Here is a 19,508-nt window from a genome sequence, read left to right as displayed (position 1 = left end):
ATCTCATACTTCTATATATAACCTACTGCAGAAAGATATACCTGAGCCTTTAAAATAAAAATAAGGCAGTACACTAACAAAAAAAGTTTCACTCATATTTTCCCTTCCACAAAAGGATATTGATATTTCACCCAAGCAGTAATTGAATTATCTATGAAAAATATAGGGAAAAAAAAAAGCTATTACAGGGTTGTCCCCAAACCTAAAGTAACTGGGATTTTTTTATTATTATTTTATTATCAGTTTGAAAGTCTCCATGGTTCACCAGAGATCACCTGATTCTCTGCTTTATTCACAAGCAGAAGTTTGTGGGCAACACTAGTAAAGCTGAAGCGATGGCACATACTCTTCAAGCTTTCTGCATGAGAAATTTGTGCCCTGCTTTTGTGTCTGATGGAAAGGAAGTGATTTATCATCACATTTGTCAGAAGGAGATCTAAACTGTTTATTTTGTGCCCTGCATACCATCACCAAGCTGTAAAATATTGATCACAAATAATGAACCTAGAGAACTGTAAGTGAAATATGGAATATGTAGGAAATACGGAGCCTGATTCTATGGCTTGTCAACAACACTCCCCTCAATGGGATCACAGCATTCCCCAGAATTTATTCACCTTTTCCAAGATTTGTCTCCTGTATCTTTTGGAATGATGACAAAGCTATAGCTGACAGGGATACATATAAATTAGTCAAATGAATAAACAGTACCATTCAGACAAAGAAACATAACAGCACTGAGCTTTGCTTCCTTTTGAAATAAACCTGCACCTTTCCAAAAGTTCCTGATATGTCAAAGCATACTTTTATATATTCTTTGCAGACTTCTGGACAAAATCTAGAAATGCCAAAATAACACATGAAAAGCTGCTCTTGCTGTAATTCAAGTTTCATTCAGGACAGGCTTCACATACTCTGAGAAGCAGTATCTGAAAAGAGGAGAACTTGCTTTACTGTTTGATGACCTATTTCTCTTCTATATTGGGTTAACAGGAATTCAGTTTCCTGGAGACATCCCTGAGATGCTGTTTGAAAGGGCCAGCAATAGATAACAAAATCACCTGAAATAAAACCACAGAAAGTATCTGAGGGAAGTAATGAGTACAGGAAACCCCACTGTGCATGGTGAGTTGAGTGAATAAAGCGGAGAGACGAAAGGCATCCAACTCTAAGGTGTAACATTTTCAGTTTCAGCCTGAAATCACTCAAAGTGCAGTGAATTCTCATAAAGTCTTTCCTCATGATAGAGGACAACAATTATAATTAGCTTTAAAGATGATCTAAGAAGTCTTCATAGTAAATACTTGCTAGAAAAGGAACTGATATACAAAGGTAAAGATAAGATGTATGAGAAGCCTCTCAGAGCAAGTGATCTGCTGCACATCCATATGGGATTCAAATAGTCCAGCATTCTCCAAAGAAGAGTGTGATAAGCAGGTATGGCTATCTTCATTATAATTTCTGTCTCTCTCTGTCTTTTAGGAGACTATTATTATAGCACCCAGTTCAATACAGTTGGTATTAGAGTCTAATCGTGATCAGTGAAATGGATTTATTAACACTTTTTTCCCTATATCACCGTGTCCCAACATTTATTTTGTTGTAATTCTGGAACTGATTTTTACTGATTCATCTGGTTGTTATGAAGCCAAGTCAGTTTAGAACCAGTCTACTTGAAGTGCTCAAGTTCACTCAAAATTTATAATTTCTGGTTTTTAGTGTCTCGTTGTGCTCTCAGAACATAAAGTTATAGCTTTAACAACCAGGACTGATCTATAGTTTTTAATATGAAAGATCCCAGGATCAAAATCTAATAGATAGAATCATAGAATAGTTTGGACTGGAAGGCACCTTTAAAGCTCATCTAGTCTGACCCCCCTACAATGAGGAGGGTCATTTTCAACTAGAGCAGGTTGCTCAGAGCCCTGTCCAGCCCGGCCTTGAAAGTCTGCAGGGATGGGGTATCAACCACATCTTTGGGCAACCTGTGCCAGTGTTCCACCACCTTCAGCATAAAACATTTCTTCCTCATGTCTAGCCTCAATCTCCCTTCTTTTAATTTAAAAACCATTACCCCTTGTCCTGTCACAACAAGCCCTACTAAAATGTCTGCCCCATCTTTCTTAGAAGACCTCTTTTAAGTATCGAAAGGCTTCAATAAGATCTCCCTAGAGCCATCTCTTTTCCAGGCTGAATAGTCCCAGCTCTCTCAGCATCTCCTCACAAGGGAGGTGTTGCAACCCTCTGATCATTTTCATGTCCCTCCTCTGCCCTCCCTCCAACAGGTCCATGTCTTTCCTGTACTGACGGCGCCAGAGCTGGACACAGGACTCCGGGTGGGGGTCTCACCAGAGCAGAGGGACAGAATCACCTCCCTCGACCTGCTGGCCATGCTACTTTTGGTGCAGCCCAGAATATAGTTGGTACATTGCTAACTCATGTCCAGTTTTTCATCCACCAGTAGCCCCAAGTCCTTCTTTGCAGGGCTACTCTCAATCTCTTCATCCCCCAGCCTGTCATGATACTGTGGGATGCCCTGACCCAAGTGCAGGACCTAAACTTGACCTTGTTAAACCTCATGAGGCTCACATGGGCCCTCTCCTCAAGCTTGTCCAGGTCCCTCAGGCATCAAGCGCACCACTCAGCTTGGCGTCACCTGCAAACTTGCTGAGGGTGCACTTGATGCCACTATGTCATTTATTAAAATATTAAACAGTACTAATCTCAATACGGACCTCTGTGGGTCACCACTCATCACTGATCTCTATCTGGACATCAAGCTGTTGACCATTCTGGATGCAAACATTCAGTCCATTCCTCATCTACCAAAGAGTCTATCCATCAAATCCATACATCCACAAAGTAATTTTAAAAAAAATTGATACATCCATAATATAATAAAAAATACTATTGTGAACACATTCCTGCAGTACAACCCCAGACAATGATACAGCAAGTTAGTCAAATTGTTTGATGTTTAACTATGCATTATAAGACTTGATAGAGGAATATTTTAGCAACATTTAGTTCCAAAGGTAGGAAACTGATCTGCAGAAAGAAACTTGGCTAAAACTTTCACCTGATAATTCTCCACTTGGCTCTTCCTTTCCTCATCTTTTTTTGCTTTTAAAATTATCTAAACCAGTGAACTTTCTGTTATGTTGCCACCAGTGAAGTTGTTTGCAGATGAAAACTATGTATTACAGTTTGAAACTCATAGCTCAACATCGGTTATTCTATTAGCTCAGAATTCAAGGATGATTAGTAGTAGTAGAAATAGTAGTATTTAGGCTTTTTCCTTTCATTTCTTATCTTGCCCTTGTTACTACTCATTTGTGTTAGAGACTTCAGTCTTCATAATTCTGACAGCTTGTGAGAACAGCTACTGGGCTGCCAGGCTGAGTCAGCAACATAACTCTTTCGCAGCACATTACAAAGTCACATGCTAAAAGAGAAAAAAAAAAAAGTCAAAAAATACCTCTAGGTCGAATAAAGTTACAGGTGATGTTTCAGCACGAGGGATTACCATTTCAAAGCCTTTTTTAAATTTTGGTAAAAATACTTCAGCAGCGAGGCGGGGAGTAGAGGGGTGGAAAGAGAATACTGAAACCCTTACCAAAACGTAAAGTGAGGAACCAGTTCCTATACTATTATAGCTTTACAATAGTATCATGAACTTCATATCTTGGGACAAGAAAAAAAGCTATCAGCAGTGTTCCACAAAATCAGACACTGTCACGGAGACTTAGTCATCAAGTTTACATCAACACATTTGTTGAGTTTTGCTTTTGCTGTAAACATATATTCCATTTCTCCATCTAATTTTTACAAAGATAATGACAGCTCTTAAGGGAATTTGTATCTGTGGGAAATTTTGAGATCTTTACAAAAACATTCTTAACCCCTTAATGAGCGGGCACAGTTTCGGCTTTTTTCTTTTAAGTCACCCTGCACTTTCAATCTCATAGCTAACTACTCCAGTGACTGAATTCAAAATTTTGATCTGCTACAACTCCACCACCTTGCTCACTGACGTAGATAACTGAGGCAATACAGAGGGTGAATGATGATAGTGAGTCAGGATGAACGTTGTTCATAGTGCACAAAGAGTCACACAGGACAGGTGATGCAGTAACGACTGTAATTTGGCAACCGAACACCACTTAGGGTTATTTGCATAAGGGGATGCATTTCCTTACTCATAAACCTGTGACACATCCAGCGTTTAGCAATAAATTCATTTAGTGATTTATGGAAGGTCAGATTTCAGCTAAATTAAACTGTTTTGGAATTCACACAATGATAAAAAGCACAATACCAATTTTCCTCAATGTGGTAGTTCTGCACTTCCTCAATACTTAACATTCTAACATTGTATTTGGATACCACTGAGTGGAGCTCAAATATCAACTTAGAAAAAATCAAGCCTCTCAGGCTGTTGCCAGGATCCACCATGCATTTCTAAGTCTACCTTATTCTCCATCTTCAGAACAGAGCAGTAACTTTCATGGTGCAAAAATCCATCTAAAGGCAGATCAGAAGTAAAATGAATTAAACGCTTCTGTTTAACCTCACTTCTGAGCAGGACAAGGGATTGGCACATCACTCCATAAGCAAAAGCTGGGGGAAGGAGGTTTTCTTCTTTATGTATACACTGTGGATGTGATTCACCTATTCTCAAACTCACACAATGCCCTGCCTTTCTCTCTTTTTCAAGATCCAAGTGTCCTCAAAGGTGCCAACGCTGCATGGATTGCCAGTATTGTTCATCTTGGCAGAATGATTTGTTTATACCAAAAGCTAGCATCAAATACTCAACGAATGAGAGCACACACTGCCAGAAGTAACTGTAATGGTGTTCCTCCGTAAAAGGAAAATAATCAATGCAAAATATTTTTAAAATTACATCTTTCATAATATCCCTAATGTTCTCTGTACACACAGCTGAAGAATCTTGCTGTTTCGCTGCATACTTGTCAGCCATATGCATGGCCAATTGTAAAGTTTCTCTCCACTTCTGTGTCTGATATTCTCAGGAGAAACACTAGAAAAATGCCTAAGATATTGATGGCAGTGATAATGCATCAGGTGGCACAAAGACAACTGTATCTGGATCAACATTCAGAAGCTTACCATCCCACTGCAGTTACTTGCACAGGCATTGTGCTTTATTGAATAACATATTTTGGGGTTGTGGTCTTTATTTATTTTTTATTATTATTTTTTATATATATATATATATATATATATTTACTATCTAATAGTATAATTGTAACTAAGACTTGTAAAAAGCAACAGAAGAAGAAAAAAAACAAATAGTTTCTCATAGAATATTTTGTTGTTCTTTAACCTAGATTTGTCACCTGAAGTACAGGATTTCATCTTGTTCTGTACATTACAAAACTTCTAACGACTTCTGTGCTGAGTAGAGCAACACACTTGTATTACTAGTTTCCGTTGGATTAATCCATACAACTCCTTACCTTAGCTATGATACGGCACAGATGAGCACCTTCCTGGGTAAGGCTGAATAAACTACTAATCGCTGACTCAGTGATGTACACGCTATCCGACAATTCTATTTGTCTCAGCAGGTTCTGTGTGACATAAGATAATGAAAATAATTTACTTCCAATGAAAAACTTTAGTATTATATTTAAAAATAAAATGGAGTACAAGGTCTAGTTAATTTAATCCCTACCATCTTACTTCTCACCCACAGAAAGAAGAAAAACAAAACACACACACACAGGCAGGAGTCAAACTGATAACACCAACATGTTTATGGTTGCATTTGAATAGATATAACCAAGAATAGTGATATTTTAAAGTAAATATGAATAGAGCAAGAGAACATTTATGTGTTTGAGAACATTCAATAAAGAACTCTTCAGCTATTTAGTAAATTATTATTGGGTTTGGCCTGGGATTGAACTAAAATTTTCAGAAGACAAGTAATTGTCTTAGTGCTGAAGGTGTATCACAAGGTGATACAGGATTTCCAACTTATACAGAACATTGCTATACCCTTTCTAACAGTACTTTCTAAGGCTCTAGGCTCATCACTGTTCTCGGTATGCACAAAATATCATTGACCAACGTAGGGTGTTCTCTACAGAAAGAGTTTATTTCTCCAATGTATGAAATAGGCTAAGTATTTTTGTCTTTGTAAATAGTTATCTTGCTTTTCCTTGTACGTCATTGCAGCTTCATAAAGAAACACAGCTGTCAGAAGAATCTGATGTTTAATTCTGCTCTTTCCGAAAGTACATACTATCATTAGAGGTAGAATTAATCATATTTGCTAGGAGGAAGAAGGCAAGCATTTTTATATTTAATCCAACTTAGAAAGAAGTGCAAAGAAATGTCCCACATTTTACACTGTCATTGATACAAATTTCAGTTATCTTCCCTTGAAGAGGTTGTGTTCTCCCACCTGTAGCATCTTCTCTTAGAAAAATATTCCATAAGAGACATAATTTATCAGTTCACATTTTGATATGAACCTATCCTGAATAAAATCCTGATGTCTTGATTGGAAAATAAAGCTGTTGAGTATACAATCTAAGCTGAGAATTCTGGCCTGTCACACAGACACTTTGTCTGCTCCAGAGCAGCAAAGTACCCACAGACAATGCACTTGTGTGGCAGAAGTGGACACACAGCCTGACTAAATGGATAAGAAAACTATTCTCAAAAATGTTTTCATTGATGATCTCTAATCTGAGTCATCAGCCACACAAATACACACTAGATGATGCAGAGTAATTAATCCTGCTCCCTTAAATAAAAAGGAATTGGACTTCAGATGACAGTAGGTATCAAAGTGCTCAAAGACACAACTATTAGCAATGAGGAACTATTCAGATTAAAAAGAATAAATGTCAAAACAACCACAAGCAACTCATTGAATTTGCAATATGCAAATTTATTTGCACACTTCAGCTCATATGTGGTGTTTCATTTAGTTCTCATAAATACTAACCACAGCACATTAGCAAGTAGCTTGTAAGTTTGACAGTAACTCTGCAAAAGTATGCTGGAGATTCTCACTTCCTAGCAACAATGTTTTAAAACTATAAGGGATGCTTCTGAAAGAGGTGTAACTGGTTTTTTTAATCTTAATGCATCAAGGTACATTGAAATGTAGCCAATACCATGCATTAATTTTGTTTTAGCACAGTGGCAAATACTATTTAATTATTTCCTCTTCAGTAACTCTCTCATTTCCTCTTTTTCTGTAGGGACAACATAACATTTCATCATAACATCACCTTCAAAATATGGACAAATTAATTGAACATAATTACATTTGGGGTTTTTTATTTGAGGAAGATTGAAGGGTGCAAAGGCATTACTGAGATCTCAAGAAAAAAATAGTGTAAGCCAGGATAGATTGGTTAGACTTACAAGTTGCTACTATTTCAAGAATGGTCTAATGGAAAAAAAAAAAATAATGCATTTGTAGTCTCAGTCTTGTTACTCAATGTATTTATCTACATTTAATCACCACTGGAAATTATATGTCATGCCTGCAATGACACGGCATTATTTCTGGAAGATTATACACATATACAGACACTACAGTGTTTTGTACAGGTTACAGTTAAAGTTACAGTTATAGTGTGTGCTATAATAATACACTTGCTATATGAATGTCTTCTAAAAAGTTTAACTTTCAATAAAAATCACTGAGAGGAGAGACTTTTTTCAAGGCTTCTAAAGAAAAGAAGTTTCTCCCTGAAGAGAAAATCTGTCCAAAGATCTTATTAATGAGATATTGTACAGAAATTAGATGCCTTGCAATGAAGACGACCTCTCAGGAAAAGTAAGTAACATATTGACCCATAAGACCATTGTGTTAGAGATTTGAGGCTATTGGAGAATTTGAGAATAAACACCTACATTTCTTTACAAGGTATTTGAATTACTGATCATAAGTTCACTGAAAATTGAGAGCTGTAATTATAATCCTTCTCTTAATGGATGCTTTCCCTCAATATTCAACAATTTGACAGCCTCATTTTAAAAAAAAAAAAAGTAATTAAAAAAATATAAATCTATAAACTAACCTGCGCCTCATGTGCTAAAACCAGCTCTATTAACTGGCCAAAGTACTGAGCAACAGTGGTGAGTGTTTCATTAATACAAGATTTCATGGACTTCAGCGCCTGTTCATCTTCAGTTTGTATGCATCTGAAAAGAATGAGAAAGGAAAGGGATGAAGGAAAAATGATGCAACCGACAACTATTGTTTTATCAAGCTGATTGTCATGGGTGAGCTCTGTGTGAATGATGGGGATACAATGGGAATTCAACTGTTCACATGAAGACACAGCCTTTGTGCCATTAGCATCACACCAGACTTTAATCAAAACTTTGTCTACACAGGAACTTTGTCTATTCATGAACATTAATGAATAATTTTGGGGTCAAAATTTACTTCACAGACTACAGGTCAAATTATGCTTTAGATGCTGTATTTGTATCAGTGCAACTCTTATTTTCGACTTATGCTTCTAGTTATAGTCACTTCAGGATGCCTGCATTTCAGCTGCAGCTATGTATGTCCATTCATCTTTCATTGCCGAAGAAGTGTGTTCAATAATTTTAATTTCTTTACCTTCTTTGCCATACTTTAATGATAGCAGGGTAAGGACCCAAAATGAATGTGTGCCGAGATGACTAAAGTTCATTTAAATTTAAACAGCATACTCAAAAGTAAAATTTGGCCTTTTATGCAGGAAGATTATGTACAGCAACTCCACAGAATTAGTATAACTATCCTGTAACCAGTGATATTGGGCCGTTATTGAAGAAATGAGTTAAAGATGGAAAACTTTATACAATTCAAATGAAATAACTAATACTTTCTCACAGAAATGCATTCATTTGAATTGTCAAAACATACTCTACTTAGGCAGGCCACTGTAACGGAAGATATAGTTTGTTTGATCAGTGTTTCCATCTATACAGTAGGTCCCCTTTTCACTTCACTTGTCTTTCACTCACCTATGTCAACTTTTTGTCAAACAGAGAAGGAGGGATAGGGCTGATTCAGGGCAGACATTATGAGACCAGAGATCTCGTTAAATCAGTGTGCCTCACAGTAGAATATAAAAGTAAAGTCTGAGCTGTGTGGGTTAGGCAAAAAGCAATAGTGCTCAAGAAATGTTCTTTCCTGATAATTAGATGGTGTCTTTTTCCCTGATGATCCCCTGAGCAGAATGACTTGCACAGTGTTTAAAATAAATCAAAAAAGACTGATTGAGCTGTTCTGGAGGAAACAGGATAACTTAAGATAGGTGGGGAAATATCATGAGAAGAATTATAAAGAGATTCTCATTTTCCAGTCTCGGCATTCTGGAGTGCATGGAGCTGAGTAAACCTACAATTGCAAATTAAAGGAATGTGTATTTATTTGAGTTTGATTTACTAACACTTTGATATATGCATATAAGTACATGCACAACAGTACAACAGTCTCACAATGTAAGTTTTCACACCAGCTGAAATCTTGGCTCCACAGAACTCGAAGGGAACTTTGTCACCAATATCATTAGCGCCAGACTTTCTCCCTTGGTGTCTAAAAGCCCTAAAAACTCCACTTGCACACAGCTTTGTGTCTATGCCAGGCTCTTTGTGAAACAGCAGATCCCATCTTTCATTAGGATGCAGTTTAGATAAAAGCAACTCATTTCACCCACCAGAGGCTAACATTTAGAAAACCTTTTAGAGCTGCAGGGGCCTAGTTCAGACATTTGAGGTTGTTGGTTGATTTGTACTCCTCATTAGAAATTCTACAACATAACAAAACAGCAAAATTAATATTTCAACTAGAAAACTGAAATTACCTTTCTGTGAATGCTGTAAATTCTGAGCACTTGTCTATTAAGAGTTTTTCAAACTGCAGAGAAAGAAAAAGTGGTTTTAAAGCAATATCCATATATACAATTGCTTTTTAAAACTAAATAATATTTTTTCATTATATTTAGGTGAAAACCCTCCAGAAACATAATCTTTCATTTGGACACCCTCTGTCTACTTTTCTGCATAAAATGAGCAGAGATAAAACTGAAGTTAATAAAAAAGGAGTATTTTCTACATTGCAAATGCAAAGAAACTCACGGATGGGACATCTAGTTACTTTAGTCCAGTAGTCCTCAAAAACAAAACCTTGCAATACAATTTTTTAACAGTGTTATCATTCAGAATCAGGCCTATGATAAAATAGGATCCAAAATGAGTCAATAATGTTTCCATAGCTGAAAAGGGATTACAAGGTCTTAAACAAGGAACCAGTATCAGTACGTAAGGATTTCTTACCCATTGTTTAAAGTTTTAACTATTACAATAAAAAAATTAAACAAGACAAACATGACAGTAGGTGAGACAACCTACCTGGTGCATTTCTTCTGAAGAATTCATGGTGAATGTATTGTATTCATTTATCATTGAACGTACATGGCAGTTGACTCTTACTGTCATGCTGTGGACTCTCTGCCATCTATTCTTCTCCAGCTTTTGAGCAATTCTGGTCAATTCTGTGCTTATGATCCAAGCTCTTTTTAATATCAGCTGTAAGTTATCACATGTGCTATATTGTGAGGAAAGGAGAAGTTCATTTTGTTCATCCTTCTCAGTGCTGATTGGCTTGGACTGGAGAATACACATACATTCACAGTCGGTCATCAACTTCAAATCTTCCATCCATCGCTGAACAGAGTCCACTTGAATTAAATGCATACTAGAAGACAGAGAAAGAGAAGGAAGAATGAGGTAATGGAAAACAACCTTAGAATAACCACCAGAAATACAGTTGCATTCATCTGCTAGGTTGCATTTTCTTGACAAAAGGTAACTTAATGAACAAATAATTTGCTTGTAATAACACAGTGACATGTTTAGCTTTGTATTCCAAACACAGGTTTTGGATTTCTAACCACATGCACACCACATACCCTGCTATAAAATTATTTGCAAAAAGTAAGCAGACATTAGAGATAAGTAAATAAGAGAAGTTTAGACTACAGTTCTTGGGGAAAATGTTTCTTGTACTTTCAGACCGTAATATGATAAAAGAGCAAAACTGTGGGCGTGTTTGCTTGTTGTTTATGGGACTATACTGTCAGCTTTTTCTGGACACTTTGCCTATTAGATACTTAACTGAAATTTTGCCTTGCAGCATCTCTCCAAAGCCCTTCCACCCACACTGACACAGCCAAACCAAGACAGTGAATGATACAGTCTGCAATATCCATTTCTGTCATATCATAATCTCTCAAAACTCAGTTGGATTCTACTTCCAGACTCGTGCTTTACCTTCCCCCTTCTTTCTCGCTACTCTCTGTACAATTTGCACATCTGACTTCCAATGCACATTTTCACACTACAAAAAATGTACTGTGAATCAGTGAGGCTGAAAGAAACTCTTTGGTGAGTATACCCTGACCCAAGGGCAATGGGCCTGCATTTTAAACTCTCCAGCGCTCAAATGTGATACTTGAGACAGTAGCTGTACTGAGCTGTTCCGAGTTCATCTTTGTGAGGGATCCCACGTTCCCCAGAGCCTTGAGGTAGGGTTGCATTGAATTTTTTCCTTATAATGAGGTGCCCAGATCCTAATAAAACAACTTTAATCCTTGCCCCAGCCGTACGCATGTACAGAGCCAGGTTTTCTTAAACATGACTAGCGTTACTAATATTGTATCTAACAGCATATAAAGGTCAGGTATAGGACCCTGGGTCAGACAGAGCTAAGTTTGCACAACCACATCCATTCCTACCTACTTTGTCTTTGCAGACAGGCTATAGTTTCTGCTTTTGTTTCATTTAGCTCGTGGACTTTTTTAGTGGCAGCACCCGGATCTCTGACTCCTTGGAAATTTGTTCCCTCCCTCTGAGGCCTGTCTGGCCTATTGCTGCCTCCCACAGTCTCTCAGACCATCTGCGCAGAACAGAGGCTCAGAGCTTCATGGTCTGACTCACACACCATACCTAAGGCTGGAACTCTTTCCCTTTGAAGGACGGAGCTCCACAAAGAAGGAGCATCACTGCCAAGGGGTCCATCCGACCCTTGATTCCAAACCAAGGGCAGAACAAACACTGTCAATCTCTCAATATCCTCCATCCAATTATTTTTTTTTCAGATTGTTTCAGTTTACATTTCCCCTCCCCAGTCCTCACAAAAGACCAGTTCCTCTGGTAAGTATACACATAAACATGGATATATGAAACATAGTCATAGTAGATATATAATACATATTTGTATAAATATATATATATATATATATATATATATATATAAAATGGGCAGTTACATAGCACTAAGGGAAAAAAACACAAGTTACTTCTAAAAATAAATCTTTAGTGTATTTTCAAATTACTTAAATTTTCTTTATCTTTATGCAAAAGCTTAAAAGATTCTCAGTCATGGTTTCTGAAATTAACCACAGTTGCAATGGTAAAGACTGACTTTATCAATATCTGTTCCCTATTGGGCCCATTATATACCCTCTCAGTGCAACATAATTCACTGGTAATAAAGCAAAGCAGGAGGCCAAGAGCTCAAAGAATCACTGCAAATCTCCATGGCATAGGAGATTTTTATATCTCTAAGCCAGTTTTTCCAGAATTTATAAACACACACACAACCAACAAAAGCAGAATTTGCATACACAACACACTTCCAAAAGGCTCACTTTACTCAGCACAAATTTCAGATTTCTGATCTACAATGAATAAAATATTTTTTCTGACAGTTTTTATCAGTCTGACTTTTTGGAAAGTCTTCTTAACATGAAATAGTTCAAAATTTTAGTATCTCTTCTCCTAGTGAAAGATGGATCAATACTAAAGCACTCCAAAGAAGTGAAGATGAAATTTGAAGAGATGAAATCAAGTGAAAGCAAGAGACATTGTGCTTAATGATTTTTCCAAACTTCTATTGGCATCTTACAGCTAGTCTGACAGTGTAGCAGATTGTTGTGAACTTTCTGCATACATGCTGCAGTTTTATAAGATGCTATGCCAGAAAGGACAAAAAGAAAGTTTGTTTTACAGCCCCCATTCTTTTAATTCAGATACTGATTTATTGCAACTCAACATCACAGCAGTAATGCTCTGTGTTGTATAAAACCTTAATGTTATAACAAAATCTGCAATCACATTAGCCAAGCTACAGGTGAGCAGGTGGAAGGCCCTTTTAATCCTTGTGCTTTCATTTATAGACCGAGCGCCAGGTGAACTCAAGAAATGTCCTTCCAGACCACTGAAGTAGTATTCCACAAATTACCAACATTTATTAACATACATATGAAAAGGAGGCTCACCTCAAGTATAGTTTCATATAAATCAACAGCAAACAAGATACAAGAGATCAATTTCATTGATCCAATTCCCCTTTTCACCGTAAACGATGAAACTACTTTTAATTTTAAACTTTACGGGCTGCTGCTATTTAAGGTCTTTATTTTGTTCAGCTTTGAATATTGCGTAATTACATTTCATGATCGATTGTGGGTTGCTTTTTTCTTGCTATGTGTAGTCCCCTTATTGCTTTTTTGGATCTGAAGCAAGATTTCCTAATAAACAAAAATAACAACTTTAGAAGTTTGAAACCATGATTTATAATGATGTGTGTAGTTTGCATGCAGTACAGGATAAACTAATTTGACACAGACTAATGTATTTTTCATTTCTAAAGTGCACTATGATAATTAATTAAATCTCTGCATAGTAAGTACAAATAAACTCCCACATTATAAATTAACACAGAAAAAAAATAGAATAGGTTAGTCAGAAAATAAGGAAAAAAAAAAAAATCTCATGTTTCCTTTAATCCCAAAAGTCAATCTTCACTCTGAGGAGAGAAAAGAATGAGGGTTGTACAAAAAAGGTACAAATGTTAAAGAAACTCTCACAGAATGTTTGAGGTTGAAAGGTACCTCTGGAGATCACCTAGTCCAACCCACCTGCTAGAGCAGGTTCACCTGGAATAGATCGCATCCAGGCGGATCTTTAATGCCTCCAGAGAAGGAGGCTCCACAGCCTCTCTGGGCAGCCTGTTCCAGTGCTCCATCACCCTCAAGGTAAAGAAGTTTCTCCTCATATCCAGATGGAACCCCTTGTGCTTCAGTCTCTGCCCGTTGCCCTTCATCTTACTGTTCCAAGTAATTGTCAGAAGTACAATGTACAATTTAGGATGTGCTGTCATTGAAACATAGTATTCCCTAACTCACAATAATGGCAAAAATCATGCTATTCACCTCCTTTCAGACAGAAGAACCACAGAAAACTCCCCCTGCTCCCTATTTCACCTTTGTTTTAAAATACACATATCATTATTATTGAACTGAAATACAGAAATTATTTACCTTTGTCCACATCTTCCTGTATTTAGAGAAAATCTTCCTAAGCATTCAGCTGATGAATTTGTATGCTAATTGTTTCTATATTAAAATAAAGTTTAAAAGTGTGATCATTCCTAACTAGCTATTAAGAATCATATTCCACACAGAATTTACTGAACTATAAAAACAAGTTGAAAAATTCTATCTTTTCTATTACTGAAAAGAAAAAAAAAATAAAAAATCTATGCCTGCAACATAAAAACAACCATCATAATGGGTCAGAGAAAAAAAAAAAAAAAACACACACACAAGAAACAATCTGTCTAGCCCATTATCCTGCTCCCAACATGGCCATTAGGAGATGCATACGGAAAGATTATAAGAGGCATGGCAAGAGCTGAGTAACCCCTCCTTCCCATCTTCTGTCAATTAGTGGTTTAGGAACTTCCTAAAACCAGAAGTTGTGTCTGAGCAGGATGTTTTAGCAATTCATGAAACAAAAGTAGCCATTAGTCCCTTTTTGAACTCAGTTAAACTTTCGGCCTTTACATCGAGTGGCAGTATCTCACATTGTTTGATTATTTTTATATGAAAAAGTGTTGCTTATTTTTTGTTTTAAACTTGCTGCCTGGAGATACTAACACAAGTTCTTTAGTTCTTGCATGTTAAGAGATACTAAAATGATAGCTCTACATTCATCCGCTTCATATAATTATTTTATTTGCTCTATCTTCTCTTGGTTATCTAATTTCCAAGGTAGAGAAACTCAGTCTATCTCCATACAGAAATGATTCCACTCTCCTCTGATAATCCATTTACTCTCCCTATATTTTCAGAAAACTTTCCTTGATTTTCCTATGTCCTGAGATGTAATGGCAAGAACAGCAGGCAATAATCCAAGATTCAGGTAAATTATGCATTTTTACAGTTTGATCACATTTTCTGCACTGTCCTTGTTTTCCTTGTTACCCAAAATTAATTTTCTCTTATACTTCAGTGTTTTCCATAGACCTGTTTCATTTTTACCTTGCAGAAAATCTACTTATTTTGATTTCAGAATCTTTTCCATGAGTGATAATACGTAGTTTAGGGTTTGCTATTCTATACATACGATGAAAGAGATTTTCTTCTGATCCCTACCCCTCTTCACGTGCACTACTTTATGTTAATTAACATATAATTTCTTCTGGCATTTTATATTTCAGTGACTCAGTATTGTGAGACTTTTTGTGTTTGCACATTATCTTAAATTAACCTGAACAGTTTTGCATCAGCAGGAAGTGATGCCCTGCTGTGATAACTAGTTTTCAGGTTGCTAAATACATTAAGCAAGATTGTTTCAAGCATAAAAGACCTTGCTGGTGTGATTTTCCCCGGTTCTATCTAATTGAGAAACAGCAGCTGGGTAACTGGCAGAGATCCTGATGTACGTAGACAGAAGTTCCCCACCAGCTAGAATTTAGTATGTCATGGCATATTGACAAAAAAACAACTTGTCTAGACTCCACACTATAAAATCAACATTTCATGTAAAAATAGCAGTAAAAATAATTCAGTGCAAAATAAAAATTCAAGAGAAAGTCTCCAGCATTTCTTTGAAGTCATTCTATTTTAATTGAGGTTGTAAAATATTTGATGAAGTTTTCAAGAGCACTCTACTGAACTCAAGTAACCAGCAATTTGAATACTCTCAACTCTAGTGTGCTTGCCAAAAAAAACAGAGTCTTTTAAAAAATTTCTTATTTTGAGAAAATCATTTGGCGTCAATGGCTGAGACCACCTTAGAGTAACAGCATGTTAAAAGTATATTTCTTTAAAAAATGTTCAGACCTGGTTTCATAGAGAGACCACTTCACTATATAAATACACTGCAGACAAAGTTCGTCCTGGAGAAATACTTGTATTAAAAATTCCCATTTGGAATTTCTAAAAAGAGGCATATCATATTCAGAGTTCTGTTATCAGCATTTTTCTTCTATTTTGCTATTTTCTGTCCTCTAATAAGGAATTTGTTAACTGACACTTCACAAGATCTTTAGGATAGAGCAATATTTTATATGTCAATCTCTTTTGTTTATCTCATGTTGATGCTAGATGAATACAAAACCAAAGAATTAATAACTAGATCATTTGTGTAAAACTTCCAGCTTGGAGCTCTCTACTACAATTTTACTGGCAGCACATAAACTTCTTTTTGAAATTGCAAATGTTACACTAAAAAAGAGTTATACCTCCATTTTAGGACTGAGTTTCACTAAGTGCAAAAGTTTCATGTTTTATAACATTGTGTTCAAGTCTGAGCTGATCAATTCATGTGAATAATTCCAACGGTTGCATTTATAAAGTGTAAAGACTTCTGCTCAGTCAAATTATGTTTTCAAGGTTTCTCATCTTTTTTATCAATTTTCATTTATTACGACAGACTTATTACAGCTTCCAATGATAGCATTTATTGCAGCTTCCAGATAAGCCCACAGTGAAAGTCAATGCCAAGTCTTACAACTGCGCTCAAATTTATTATTCTAATTAGTGGTAGGTAATTAATTGGCAACAAACAACTTTTTGAATGGATTTGGCCCAATCTTTGAACATAAATAATCTCTAATTTTTTCCTAATTCATCTTTTCAAAATTATTCATAGATATCCAATATACCCAGGGCCAGTTTCTACATCAATACAATGGACAGTAGAACTCAGCTCTCAGTGGAAGGATAAGTGAAGAGCCATAGAGGTGGCTCCCATTTGTCCTCAAGTTGTTTTACACAATATTAATTGTGTAAGAGTCTTGTAGATCCATGATATTGTATTTGCATTGATTTTAGCAAAATTATATAGAGTTAGGTAGCTAGCTTAGAAGGTACAGAATAGCTTGAAGGTAGTTGCGAATCAGATTCCTGATTTTTAAGTGAACACACTTGCTCTGTAAATCATTCCTAAGGTAACAGAGTTCTATGAATATTTGACATTTGTAACTGATGTGGCAATCTAAAAGATTAGTCAAATGATTCGCACTGTGGGTTTTTTCCCCTTGATTTTATGTTGTTCTTTTCCAGTAGAAAATCAGCAATCCAAATCTACTAGGACAAAATATAAGTTTAGAATTAATTATTTAAACCTCAAGAAAACTTTGATAAAAACAAGTTAGTTCCTAGTTATCAAAAAAGTTAACAGACTATATTAGAAAGGTGTTTTAATTTGCGTCAATAAATATTCAATCATTACCATTTCTGAAGTCTAACAATTTCCACAAATCAAGTTTGTAACAGATGTGAGCTACAGCCCTGAAACTTTTCTCAAAATGAAACTTAAGTAAAGGTACGCTGTAGTCAGCCAGATATCCTGAAATGTATTGTAGAACACAGAACTCTTGTTAGCCAGCATCAATCACCCTTCTATGCTTCAACATTTCCACTTAATTTAGGTGTAGGCTTAAACAACATAGAAATGAAACAGAAGAAATAGAGGCATTACCTCTAGTTTCAGGAATCAGCATGCCATTGGGCAGAATAAAGAAATACTGGTACCAAAACCAGAATTACTAAAAGATCACAAGCAAAATATGGATGTATCACAACAGTGGTAATAAGTTAACTGTTTTGTTGAACAGGGATACCTCAATATTGCTACTTTTCTGGTAACAAATATCTATGAATCTTTTCACCTGACCTGACACCAAAAATAGTCCCTTCCTTGTCATTTACTGAAATTTCAGTATTACCAAATTCAGTTTGGCATCTCCACTCTTGGATGATGGAGTTAATCAAACTACCAGCCTCCTCAAAATCAATGCTACTATTGGGAAAAATGTGTTTAAAACACAAACAGCTTGTGCCTTCTTAAGCATCCATCCAACTTCTGCAGGGAGCTCAGCCTGTGAAACTTAGAACTAAACATTTGTGGGCAGGCTGCTGTATTTTTTAAACCTTATGCATTCAGCAATACAGAAATGTCTATAAGGAAAGTAAAAACAGTATAAACACTTATAAAATATAAGGTATGATGTGTGAATTAACTATGGCTTCATCACACCTATTTAAAAAGCCACATAAATAATTTAGCATTAAATGCTGCACCAATGCTTTTCTTGGATCTTCATATTTTCTGAGAAGTCTTCGCTGTAAGTGGTCCCTTTAAAAACGTCTAGAAATATTATATGATCCCAGAATTACTGGCACACTATAGAACACGAGGAAGGCAATATAAGATCACAGACCAATCCAGCTTGCTGATTAGCTTCCACAAAGTCTAGGATAAACCTATTGCATATTAATTTTCTTTACATTGTTAGAATTCAAGTAGGGCCAGGTTCTTTCCAGCTTCTCTCAACTGAAGAGTTAGTCAGGAGGGCGAAAGGACTAGTTCAAACTGGTTTTGTGGATTTTTACTTCGTACCTGGTACATTAAATTGCTAAAACAGTAGCTATTTTGACAAGCACATAAGCCACCGAGTTCACAGAAAGCAAAGACAGCAGTAAAAGAGAATATAATTTCCTGACAAAAGGAAGGAAATGTTAAATAAACCCTGCTATAGGCAAATTAATGACAGTAAAAGGCTACTAATTGTCCTGCTTACAGGCAGTATGCTAACATTGTCACAAATATCACCTACTGAAATATCTCTGTTGAATTCATATTCATATGGTATTATTAATTCATACTAGTAATGATATTATTGCTTTTGCAGTGTCATTATAAACTAGTAAACTGAATAAAATGTCCAAAAGCAATTAGACTGGTGAACCCCATGTTGTTGTCATATTGAGACTTAATAAGCTGTTACAGACTCAGATCAGACTTGATGGATTTTGGTCCAAACTGAGGAATCCACCAGCCTTAGAAAGCAGGCACTTTTAGACACTCTACAATTCGGACAATACGGTAAATAGGAAAAAAAAATGCCCTCCCATGATCCCTGCTGCTTGAGAGTCCATTCATGCTAAAGTGGTGGCGGTCAGTCACCAATACAGAGTCATAGAACAGTTTGGGTTGGAAGATACCTTTAAACCTCATCTAGTCCAACCCCCCTGCCAGAAGCAAGAACATCTTCAACTAGAGCAGGTGGCTCAGAGCCCTGTCCAACCTGCATTGAATTTTTCCAGGGATGGGGCATCTATCACCTCCCTGGACGTTCAGTGCCAGTGTTTTACAACCCTCAT

The 19,508-nt window shown here is 36.3% G+C and overlaps 1 protein-coding gene across 5 annotated transcripts in view; it reads right to left on the bottom strand.

The window, feature by feature from the left end:
* INSC (INSC spindle orientation adaptor protein) overlaps window positions 1–19,508 on the bottom strand; it is a 149,640-nt gene that overhangs the window by 63,382 nt on the left and 66,750 nt on the right. For all 5 annotated transcript variants that reach the window (XM_065839196.2, XM_071808935.1, XM_071808937.1 and 2 more), the window contains exons 3-6: window positions 10,402–10,747; window positions 9,855–9,907; window positions 8,073–8,196; window positions 5,484–5,597 (exon numbers count right to left, since the gene is read on the bottom strand). In XM_065839196.2, coding sequence (XP_065695268.1) covers window positions 5,484–5,597; window positions 8,073–8,196; window positions 9,855–9,907; window positions 10,402–10,747 — 637 coding nt within the window. The remainder of the gene's footprint in view (window positions 1–5,483; window positions 5,598–8,072; window positions 8,197–9,854; window positions 9,908–10,401; window positions 10,748–19,508) is intronic.

This window comes from Patagioenas fasciata, chromosome 5 (genome assembly GCF_037038585.1).
Source record: "Patagioenas fasciata isolate bPatFas1 chromosome 5, bPatFas1.hap1, whole genome shotgun sequence".
In the NCBI taxonomy this organism is placed as follows: domain Eukaryota; kingdom Metazoa; phylum Chordata; class Aves; order Columbiformes; family Columbidae; genus Patagioenas; species Patagioenas fasciata.
The sequence above is the reverse complement of the archived record's forward strand: the minus strand, read 5'-3'. Positions and strand labels throughout refer to the sequence as shown.